This window comes from Garra rufa, chromosome 16 (genome assembly GCF_049309525.1).
Source record: "Garra rufa chromosome 16, GarRuf1.0, whole genome shotgun sequence".
NCBI lineage: Eukaryota > Metazoa > Chordata > Actinopteri > Cypriniformes > Cyprinidae > Garra > Garra rufa.
The window spans coordinates 29,347,569-29,359,783 of NC_133376.1; the positions used below are offsets into that span (position 1 = coordinate 29,347,569).

Genomic DNA, 12,215 nt, shown 5'->3' on the forward strand with positions numbered 1-12,215 from the left:
TCCTGGAAAGTCCAAGGTTCGTGAAAGCATTCAAACAGTAAAAAAAAAATAATAATAATAATAATAATGCAGAGAATTGTGACTTATGTCCAGATGCCGGTAAATTATTCGTTTCAGCGATTGAATCATGATCATTATTCAGAATTTTTTTCAGTTATTATTTCATATTAGTTTGTTTGTCTGACAACAGAAATACTAAAATATAACAATGGAAACATTTTTGTTGAGAACGTGGCTGCATCAAATTACAGTATGTGGGCACTGAGAGGCAAACAAATGTAATAATAAATAATAAATGTACATTTAGCATGTTCAGACGAAGTTTGCTGCACTGTGTAAACAGGCTTGTGTAAGTAAATTTGCATAGTGCAAAGAAAGAGAAGTAATGGGAACCTAGTATGTCTAAGTTCTTTTTTTTTTCATGTGTCTAGACATGAACAAGTTATTTGAAAAACATCTATGACCTTTGAAACATGCTCTATGTCGAGTGGTTTCACTAATAATAGACATACATTTGCTTAAAGCATCCATATTTGCCCATGCCTATGTTAATTAGAGTATTAAAAACTTTAAAAAGTATTAATTTAAGGTACATTTAGAACAGATAAAAATGTGTGATTAATCACAAATTAACTCATGACAACCATGTGATTAATCGCAATTAAAAAAAAATTTAATCGATCGACAGCTCTAGTTATAATTAAAAAAAAAAAAAAAGGCTGGTTAGAAGCACACAAACACGCAATGTACTGTACCAGCTGGTTCCATAGTATCCACAGCCATAGTTTGTATCACATTCTCTTTTGCAGTTACTTGAGTTCTCACTGCAGTGGGGGCCAAATTTCACTGTGAAATAATAAAAAATATATATATATATAGAAATTAAACTCATTCCTGTTGCTTACAATATGCTTTCAGACATTTTTATTTGTTTGTTTTGTTTGTCTTTCCTGTCAATACTTGCATTGGCATCAACATAAGGTCGGCAAAGCACTGAAAAAAGAGACGTTTATTTGCGCTATTAGCGTTTAATTAGAATCTTTACTGTTTTTGCAGTGTTTTACAATAACAAAAAGCTTCTGTGAACTCACAAAAATGACGTCTAAAAATTGTTTGTGTGAATATGAAGATTATTTGGTTTCCTGTAAGTAAATTAACTGACCTTAACCCGACTTACAGTCAAACCAAAGTGTATTCAGACATCTTGATAATTTCTCACATTATCACAGTTTATTCGCTATAGTTTAGAAAATGGTAATGAAATATTACACTCAATAGTTAAACTGTGTCAGAACAAATTCATCTTAATAATGTCAGATAACTTCGATAGAAAGGTATGTAACAACACATGGTCAGGTCAAAGTGTCACATCAAATTTTTGGTCCCAAATTTATATAAATTTTACTAGTAGGCCACTGTATGAAGACTTTTTGGGTGTAATATTTCACAGTTTACTTTGCTATCCACGCTTACATAAATGAACTATAGTGTCCTGCACATACTCTTTTTTTAATTATTAAATCTGGTGTATAATTCTTGGTTTGACTGTAATTTAAATTAGAAGATAAACATTTAAATATTAAATTAGACTAAATTGGTCTAAATAAAAAAAATGTTTTTAGTTTAAATAACATTTATTCCGATATCCGGTATTAAGCAAATCTCCATTTAGGAATTACATTGTAATTTCTTACCAGACAAATGCATAAAACTGAGATAGCAAAAATGAACTCCTAGCAGGGCAAATGACAGCTTTAGAATCATTTTACATGAACTAGCCAGCCGCTAGCAAATTAAACAAGCATTTTAGCCTAACTGCACTGCTCCATTGAAGGCAATTATCCACTTTGACAACGTAATGATAATCCGATTTATAATCTTGTTAATGTTTATTGATTTGGACATCTCTCTACGTTTCAAGCAGCTGATCAAATTGTAGTGACAGTGGTTACTCCTTCAAAAGTTAGCTGGCTCCGGTAAAGTAATATTGTTAGGCAAAGTTAGCTATGCCTCCTCAGCAAAGTGACAACCCGACTAGCGCACCCGGCATCAACGGTATTGAAATAGCTGTCAATCCACCTGTGTTTGCAATCCGCAATTTGCCAACCATGTTAGATCACATGATTAAAACTAGGGATGCACCGATACGAATCCTGATACCACCAAACCCACAATTTAATTTGTACTGAAAGTGGGAACATGATATTGCTTATGATTAGAAACCCATTTACCCATCCCTGACTAATGGAAAGCCATAATGACAGTTATTTGAAATATGAGGAACATTGGGAAGGTTTTTACAGTTCACTGTGTAAAGATGATTCAGCAGCATATCAGGATACATGCAGGGAAAAATGGGAAGTTAAAAGAAAGCAGGCCAATTTCACTTCTCTCTTACCTGAGATTCAGTGTAAAAAGAAAGAAATATTGATTATGTTGCTAATGGAATCATAATTTATATTTTAACATATTTGCCAGATTTGATGACTAGATGTACAACATTATTTGTCACCCTCTAAATAACCATATTTTGCCCTCATGTTCATGTGAGCCATCTGTGTCTATGCATTCAAATAGCAAATGCTGCTCATAGTTTAAGGTCAGTGTTCTGCTCCATTGTATCAGCACTGATTCACCATGTTCTCGGAGACTAATAAAATATCTCTCTGTCTGGTTTTCCGCACTGACACACACAAATGGACTTCAGCTAAATGTGGAATCAATGGTTGCTACAAAAAGCAATGAATAAAGGTCGGAGCAGCACACAAAAATCATGAAAAATAAAAGCAGGTTGGCTTAAACTAGACATGAACATTCATTAGAGCACACAGCCACTCTACAGATTCAAATCTGTCGTCATTTTTAACTTTGCTTACTAATTATCAGTGTGTATAATTTTGATAATAAAAAATAGCAGATACAGTTTTGTATTTCTTTTTTAAGTCCAAAGACAGTATGATTTGTATGCTAAGATGATACAATTTACCACATGTAACATTGACAACATAATAGTCTTCAAAACTTTATTATTAGATTGCAAAGTGCAGGGCACCAGCATAAAGAAAGAAAGCTGCATGGCACAGAATTTTGAAGTGGTTTGCAGGTGGCCATCAGCTCCATCAGCATTAGAAGTACTTGGTGGGATCTGATTTGTCACACATTTGCACATGAACATGCGAATCGATGCCAGGATAAACCTTCTGCATTGGGAGTAGAGTTCCGATCTTTTGCCCTTTCTTCAGGGTCCCAGAGTAACTGACCGGCTTAACATAGAACAGCTTGAAGCAGAGACCTGCCAAACAAATCATGTGGGGAGATAGAAGATTACTGTGAGATTATGACTTTGATGTATGAAATCTTTTTCCACATGTCCTAGTATTTTATCAAGCAAGCACTTTTTTTGTTATTTTCTTTAAACATGAAAGTCTATAAAACTATGTTATGCTACATTGCTATTAATGCTTTTAGAACATTTAACAGATGTGAAGATAAATTTGTAAATACAAACCTCCTCCACTCAAGTTAATGCCATCGTTGATAGCATTGTTCTTTTTGTATGGTGCAGCTTTGCCTTTCAGCTTTACATCAAATGGAGCGAGAACCGTGGCTCCATCAGCACACAAAATGTCAAGACCCTCATGTTTCCGTTTTCCACCGTCACTGCAGCACAAACACAAATAAAAGAATAGTTCACACCAAAATAAACATTCTGTCATCATTAACTCGACATGATTTGGAAAAACTTGTTTCCCACTGATATAGCTCTTAAATCTTAATGTACAATCAAACATGATGCATGAAGTTCAGTGTCATCCAGTGTTGGGCATGTTACTTTAAAAAAGTAACCATATAATAAGTTACTTCTCACAAATAGTAACTGAATTACATCATCATAACAGCAACTAATTACCGGGGAAAGTAACTATTGTGTGTTAAAGGTTCAAATATGTAAAATTATCCCTTAGGTTCTAGTCCTTGCATTCCGTCTCGGTCGGGTCTACTTGTTGGATTACGTATGTTCCTTAATCCTTTTGTGGATTTTCCCTGTGTGTTTTGATTATTAAAGACTTTTAAACGTTTCTCCGTGTCTCCAACGTCCTTCCTACAGCGAATTGTGACACCCACAAAGTTTAAACATCTACGTAAGACGTGCGGACATGTAGGTAAACACTAAACACCTACATCATTTCCGTAAACAAACGTTAACATTTATTAAGCTCATCTGGGCTACTTTCATTTCTGGAAAAAGACGCACTTAGAGGAAGACAGAATTGACCTCAGTAGAAGAACGCAACGCGATGCAGGTCCTTATGGCAAGCCATTTTAGCCTAAGATATACTAAGTGTTACTCGTCATAAACGCATTTTTACAAGTTACAATTCAATTAGAGAGCTCTATAATCCAATTCCTACTCGTAACAATGCCAATTAGAGAGCTCTTTAAATCAATTTTTACTAGTTACAATTAGAGAGCTCTCTAATTCAATTCTTACTAGTAACAATTCCAATTACAGAGCTCTACAAATTAATTTTTACTAGTAATATGTCTTCATAGGGGTGGGCGGTACACCTGTGTCATAGTCATCAACGTGTGACATTGCGCCACGACATGGATTTTCAAATACCGTCAATACTGTAATAAATCAATTATGTGCCTTGAACGGCTGCATTTACATCAATAATATCTAATTCTAAATAATAAGGCATTAAATTTTCTTCAAACGTTCAGTTGTGGTCTGAATACCTGTCCTTATAATATATATGTTGTTGTAAATAAAAAAGTAAAACATATTCGTATCAGCTTTGCAGGTGGTAGGTAAAAGGGGAGTGGCCATTAAACGACTGGTGAAACATCGTGAAGAAAGATCGGGTCTGTAGTGTCACGGTTCATACATCTGCCGTGTTCTCATGTCTCGTGATCTGTGCTCGTTATGTGGTTTGTCATGCTCATTCAGCGCAGCTGCTAATCAGTCCGGCACCAGGTGTCAATCATTACCGTCTGCTACATAAACTCACCCCATTCTCTTCTCCTTTGTCCGATAGTCTGTCTGGATGTTGGATGTTCTCTTTGTCTTGGTTCGTGTCTTGTTGTCTCGTTGGATGTGTATTTCATCATTGGATCTTCACCGCACTTCGCACTTCACAGGAGCTACACGACACGTTTGCACTCTGCCATCCAGTCCTTGTGTCATCAGCCGAGAGATCTCACCACCACAGAATCACCGGTTCACCACGTCAGGATTATCTGTTCAACCCACCATTGCTATTTTCTCAATAAACTACCATAACCTGCACTTGCTTCCCTTTGTTTATTTCAATCGTTACAGAACTATCGGACCAAATCATGGAAGCAGCAGGAGGCACCCCAAACACGGCAGAGGAAGCACTGGTGAGTTGTATCTCTCGGCTGAACGCTCAGGAGAAGAGCGTGGGTGCTTTGGTGACGCAAGTGTCTGACCTGACCCAGCGGTTACATCAGGTGCTACTGTCCCCTGCGCCACCCACGCCGCCCGCTCCAATCGCTCCAGCCGCCCATTTCGAACCAGCTGGGGCGGCTCACCAACCGGAGCCCCGCCTTCCCCCACCTGAGCTGTACAGCGGTGAGCCGAGCTTCTGCCGAGCTTTCCTTACTAGGTGCTCCATGCATTTTACGTTGCAACCTCGCACGTTCCCTAGTGAGGAGAGCAAGGTGGCGTTCGCGCTCACCCTGTTAACGGGGAAGGCGGCCCTGTGGGGCACGGCGGTGTGGGAGAATCAGGATCCGTGTTGTGCCTCGTTCGCTACACTCGCCGCTGAGATGAGAAGGGTGTTCGACCGCGCGGCCACAGGAAGGGAAGCCGCGCGGGCATTGACGGATCTCCGACGGATCTCCGATTACTCTATTGCCTTCCGCACCCTGGCGGCTGAGTGTCAGTGGAACGAGGCGGCGCAGGCGGATATGTTCCTGCATGGGCTGGCTGACCGCGTTCAACAAGAGATCTACGCCCTGGAAATACCCGCAGATCTCAACGGCATCATCGAACTGGCACTGCGGGTAGATGCTCGACTCTCCCGAGCCTCCGAGTGCATTGATTACTGGGGGCTGAATAATATTACGGTAAAGAATACTTATCCTTTGCCGCTAATATCTTCAGCCTTCGAGAGGTTGCAGGGAGCGTCCATCTTCACGAAATTGGATTTAAGAAACTCTTATCATTTGGTCCGCATCAGGGGGGGAGATGAATGGAAGACTGCCTTTAATACCCCCAGGGGGCACTTTGAATACTTGGTCATGCCCTTCGGTTTGTCCAACTCCCCAGGGGTCTTCCAGGCACTCGTCAACAACATGCTGAGAGACATGGTCGATCAATTTCTATATGTCTACCTGGACGACATATTGATTTTTTCTTCGTCTCCCCAGGAACATGTTCAGCATGTCCGACGAGTGCTCCAGCGGCTGCTAGAGAATGGGCTTTTTGTCAAGGCGGAGAAATGCGATTTTCATGCACAGTCTGTTCCTTTCCTAGGGTACATCGTGTCGGCCGAGGGTATGCGCATGGATCCCGAGAAGGTGAGGGCTGTGGTAGATTGGCCAAGTCCAGATTCCCGTAAGGCCCTACAGAGGTTTCTGGGCTTCGCCAATTTTTACCGGCGTTTTATTCGTAATTACAGCCAACTAGCCGCGCCTCTGACTGCCTTGACCTCCCCCAGAACCGAGGAAGCGGCGTTTGCCAAACTCAAGAGCCGCTTTGTTTCGGCCCCCATTCTGATCACCCCTGAACCCTCACGTCAGTTCGTGGTGGAGGTCGACGCATCAGAGGTGGGGGTAGGTGCGGTGCTTTCCCAGCGCTCATCCACGGACGACAAGATGCATCCCTGCGCGTTTTATTCTCATCGCATGTCGCAAGCCGAGTCAAATTATGATATTGGTAACAGAGAGCTGTTGGCAGTCAAACTGGCATTGGAAGAATGGCGCCACTGGTTGGAAGGGTCAGGGGTACCTTTCATCGTTTGGACCGATCATAAGAACCTAGAATACATTAGAACGGCTAAAAGACTGAACTCTAGGCAGGCTCGGTGGGCACTTTTTTTCGGACGTTTTGACTTCACTCTTTCGTACCGCCCGGGTTCCAAAAATGTTAAACCTGATTCTTTATCACGTATTTTTGACCGCTCCGATCGCCCGTCCACTCCCGAGGGTATTTTTCCCGTGACACTAATTGTCTCTGCCCTCAATTGGGAGGTCGAATCGAAGGTTAAGACAGCCTTACATGGGGTAACGCCTCCGGCCGGTTGCCCACCTAACCGTTTGTTTGTGCCAGAAGGTCTACGGTCCGAAGTTATCCAGTGGGGACATTGTTCCAATGTGGCGTGTCATCCAGGGGTAAGTCGCACCTTACGTTTGGTAAAGCAAAGATTTTGGTGGCCACTTATGGCTCGTGATGTTCGCAGTTTTGTTTTGGCTTGCTCAGTTTGTGCCACTGGTAAGACTTCTAACAGAACCCCAGATGGGCTCCTACAACCGCTGCCAATCCCTTCGAGACCCTGGTCCCACATCGCACTAGATTTTGTTACCGCCCTCCCACCCTCCCAGGGTAACACGGTAGTTTTGACCGTGGTGGACCGATTCTCGAAGGCGGTTCATTTCATTCCCTTGCCCAAATTACCTTCAGCCAAGGAGACAGCATTGGCAGTCGTGGACCACGTCTTTCGGTTACATGGCCTCCCGACAGACGTGGTCTCCGACAGAGGACCCCAGTTTGTGTCCAAATTTTGGCGAGAGTTTTGTAAACTTCTGAGGGCCACTGTTAGTCTCTCTTCGGGGTTCCATCCTCAAAGCAATGGGCAAACTGAGAGAGCCAACCAAGACTTGGAAAGAGCGTTATGATGTATGGTCGCTAGAAATCCTTCCTCCTGGAGCCAACAGCTGTCGATGGTGGAGTACGCCCACAATTCGTTACCAGTATCATCCACGGGCCTATCCCCATTTGAATGTAGTATAGGGTACCAGCCACCAATCTTTCCCAGTCTGGAATCCGAAGTCGCGGTCCCCTCCGCTCACGCCTTCGTCCAGAGGTGCCATCGCACCTGGACTAGAGCCCGTGAGACTCTAGTCCGGGTGGGAGCGCGCACCAAGGCCAAAGCCGATCGCCACCGGTCTAGGCCTCTCGTATACGTCGTCGGTTCCAAAGTGTGGCTTTCTACTAAGGACATTCCTCTCCGATCCGTATCGAATAAACTTCTGTCACCAAGATCATTAGTCCGGTGGCAGTCCGCCTTAACCTCCCTCCAGTGTACAGGAGGATTCATCCCATGTTCCATGTTTCCAAAATTAAACCCGTTTTCTTTGCACGCATTAATCCGCCAGTCCTTGTTCCCCCACCGCCGCAACTCGTAGATGGGGAACCAACCTATTCGGTTAATCGCATTCTGGACTCAAGGCTGAGGGGACGCGGATTTCAGTACTTGGTGGACTGGGAAGGTTACGGTCCGGAGGAGAGAAGTTGGGTCCCTGCCAGAGACATCCTGGATCACTCCCTTATTGATGACTTTAATCAGCAGGTAAAGGAGTCTGGGAACGTCAGGGGACGTTCCTAGGGGAGGGGGTACTGTCACGGTTCATACATCTGCCGTGTTCTCATGTCTCGTGATCTGTGTGCTCGTTATGTGGTTTGTCATGCTCATTCAGCGCAGCTGCTAATCAGTCCGGCACCAGGTGTCAATCATTACCGTCTGCTACATAAACTCACCCCATTCTCTTCTCCTTTGTCCAATAGTCTGTCTGGATGTTGGATGTTCTCTTTGTCTTGGTTCGTGTCTTGTTGTCTCGTTGGATGTGTATTTCATCGTTGGATCTTCACCGCACTTCGCACTTCACAGGAGCTACACGACACGTTTGCACTCTGCCATCCAGTCCTTGTGTCATCAGCCGAGAGATCTCACCACCACAGAATCACCGGTTCACCACGTCAGGATTATCTGTTCAACCCACCATTGCTATTTTCTCAATAAACTACCATAACCTGCACTTGCTTCCCTTTGTTTATTTCAATCGTTACATGTAGCCTATACCAGGGGCGGAGTGGCAATCGGGACTTTTCCCGGTTGGCCGGCCGAAGGATTTACACAGTGGATCACAAATTGAGTGTGCGCGAGGCGAACGCAGCCAGCCTGAGCTTATTAGAATATCGTGCCAATTTTGTGATTATTTAGTTGAGCTTCATATTTTTTTTCTTATCGCCGTACCCGCAAATATTCTAATATTGTATATAATTTTCGCACTTTCAATATGCAGGGTATAGAAATCGCTTTTAAATGAGTGCTCGCGCTGTTTACTTTTACTTTTGATTTTGCGATAATGCACACTCTAGGTAAAGAGAGCAGCACATCTTATAATAGATATTTGTCAGTGAGTACAAGATTGCAGCAAATTCTCCAGTCTATTTTTGTCATCTCTCTTTACTTTCGACCCGTGATATTCGCCATCCTTATCAAAATGCTTATTATGAATGCGAAAATGCAGAAAATCAAACACGAGTTTTTTTATGACGGACGAAAGTTTCAGGGGCAGTGTGTAAACTCGATTAACATAACCTGTATTTTTTTTTAACGTGCAAAAATCTAGAAAATTTCGTACTCATGTGTGCAATGACATTAACTCCAGCACCTCGTGTTGGATGCAGTGTTGCCAAGTCCGCGTTTTTCCCCACAGAATTGGTCTACTTTTAAACCGTTGCCATGGGTTGATTTCCCCCAGTTATTTAAAGGTTTTAAATATTGCAGAAATTAAATAAAAAAAAATAATAATAATAATTTTTGTTTTGTTGTACACTGTTAAGTAAGATCTTTAGGTTTTTTGCTAAATAAATATGTTGAGAATGCATAATACTCTCCCATGTCTCTTTTTGATAAGGATACCTACCATTTACTTATTGTATTATAAAAATATTAACTTTATTCACATACTAAAGGGACAGGACAGGCTACTCCTCCCAAAATGTACCAAAAAAAAAGTAATACCGTGATATTATACCGTCACCGTTCAAAAGATGAAAAATACCGTGATATTAATTTTAGGTCGTATCGCCCACCCCTATGTCTTCATTGACTTCCATTACTTTTTAATTACAGAGCTCATTTAATTACAACATTTTTACTAGTAAGAATTTCAATTAGAGAGCTCTCTAATTCAGTTTTTACTAGTAAGAACTGAATTAGAGATCTCTTTAATTTAATTACAGAGCTCTGCAATTAAACATATCTTTAGTGTTATTTTTTTACTAGTAAAAATTTAATTGTAGACCTCTGTAGTTGCATTTTTACTAGTAATAATTAAATTAGAGAGCTCACTAATCAGAATTGTTACAAGTAAAAACTTGAGTTAGAGAGCTCTGTAATTGTAATTATTATTAATAGTAATTATTACTAGAAAAAATTGATTTAGAGAGTTCTGTAATTAAAAATGAATGGAAGTCAATGGAGACATATGACTAGTAAAAATTAAATTTGTAGAGCTCTCTAATTGGAATTGTAACTAGTAAAAATTGATTTAGAGAGCTCTCTAATTGGAATTGCTACTAGTAGGAATTGAATTAGAGAGCTCTGTAATTAAATTCTTACTCGTAAAAATGCAATTACAAAGAGTAATGCTTAGTATATTTTAGGCTAAAACAGCTTGCCATAGGTCCTATGGCTGAGAGAGAGCCTACTCGGATGAAAACCGATTATAGTAACGCCGCATTTTATTGTCACTAACGGTAACGGCGTTGTAACGGGGGAAGCAGTAATTCGTTTGATTACTCGTTACTAAAAAAAGTAATGCAGTTTGTTCATAACGCCGTTATTCCCATCATGTGGTGTCATCAAACATTGTTCTTGCGTGTCTTGTAGTTCATTAAATAATAATGCTAGTACACACCAATTTACATTGGTGCTTGGTTTGTCTGCAAAATGTATTAAGTTTCAAAAATGATACATTTAAACCTAAATGAGGCTGTGTAAATAATGATGGATTTTATTAGTATGTTGTCTATGGCGGATATGTTGGGTAGTGTCAAGTAACCGCTCAAATCAAAAGAATGATATCAATATATCACAGCACAGCCTCCACTAAATGTGTCATCACTGACTTCTGGGAAGAGCTACGAGGAGCGGTCACTAAATTTGTTTCAGAAATAGAGCTCTATATAAAGGGAGTCAGAAGAAACACAAACAAAAACGCAATTTACCGACTGGCTCCATAGTTTCCACAGCCATACTTTGGATCGCATCCTCTTTTGCGGTTACTTGGGTTACCACTGCAGAGGGAGCCAAATTTTACTGTGAAATGAAAATAATTTTCTTACTTAATGCTCTGTCTGTCTTTATATTTGTCTTTCTTTATTTACATTTCATACCTTGAGTAGCATCAACACGACAGCTGCAAATCACTAAAAAAGAGACACACATTGAGATTTTAATTAGCATAGTTTTTTGTTTAACTGTTTTTGCAATGTTTACTTTGCATGTTTACTCTTTTCGCAATGTTTTTTTAATGACATACCACAAAACATCAGTAAATCTGAGCAAATCTTAAAATGGTAACAATAAAACTCATCTTAATGTTCTTGTTTGCAAGAATATGTTACCTGCATTTAATTTAACTTTAAACAGATTAAATGTAAATTTAGAACATAAATTAATTATGCTTCATTTCTGCTGTAGACTCTGTAGACTTTTTTTCACTCATATAAAGCATTTACAAGTTTAAATAATGTGAACGTGATTAAGTTTCTTACCAGCCAAAAGCAGAAAACTGAAAAGGATGTAAAGTCTCATGGTTCTGTTTGTTTGTTTTCAGATGCTGTCTTCTCTGCTGTCGTCTTCAGTCTGGTAGGAACATTTAACTGTGAGTTTTTATATTTTAGCTGGGGTCATGTGGAAAGTCTGTGGAAATTCTGCTTTCAACACTCATACACAGTCCAAACACAATAGCATTGCATAATAGCCAAAAAGGGGAACAAAAAAATAATTTCTAAATTATTTTTATTGGAATAAAATAAGAGCTAAACATACAATGCAAGTCTTACATTACTCCACAATGACCATTTTAGTTTTTGTCTCATTGGATATTGTTTTGTTTGGTTTAGTCAGTTATTTTACATTGTGCAACTACAGATGGTGGTGAAAAAATAATGATACAAGCTTAAATGTGCTGCAAAGAGAGTTTTAAGAGATAATTTGGTGTCAGTAAATGCT

General features: G+C 40.3%; 1 protein-coding gene across 1 annotated transcript; it reads right to left on the reverse strand.

Annotated features, from left to right (window-relative positions):
* Nucleotides 1–3,009: 3,009 nt before the first annotated feature.
* LOC141288620 (leukocyte cell-derived chemotaxin-2-like) lies at nt 3,010–11,880 on the reverse strand. Its single transcript, XM_073820786.1, has 5 exons — nt 11,756–11,880; nt 11,375–11,407; nt 11,207–11,297; nt 3,509–3,660; nt 3,010–3,292 (listed from the first exon to the last, which is right to left on the reverse strand). Exons 1-5 carry the CDS (start codon nt 11,793–11,795, stop codon nt 3,126–3,128), a joined length of 483 nt encoding a protein of 160 aa, XP_073676887.1. The 5' UTR covers nt 11,796–11,880; the 3' UTR covers nt 3,010–3,125.
* Nucleotides 11,881–12,215: the final 335 nt, after the last annotated feature.

Bases quoted from the DNA above. Each gene is read 5' to 3' on its own strand.
- LOC141288620 (XM_073820786.1), bottom strand. From the start codon at position 11,795: ATGAGACTTTACATCCTTTTCAGTTTTCTGCTTTTGGCTG. The intron at 11,408-11,755 runs GTAAGAAACTTA...TCTCTTTTTTAG, and splicing joins CAGTTTTCTGCTTTTGGCTG to TGATTTGCAGCTGTCGTGTT. The intron at 3,661-11,206 runs GTAAATTGCGTT...TTTGTGCTGCAG, and splicing joins GGAAACTATGGAGCCAGTCG to TGACGGTGGAAAACGGAAAC.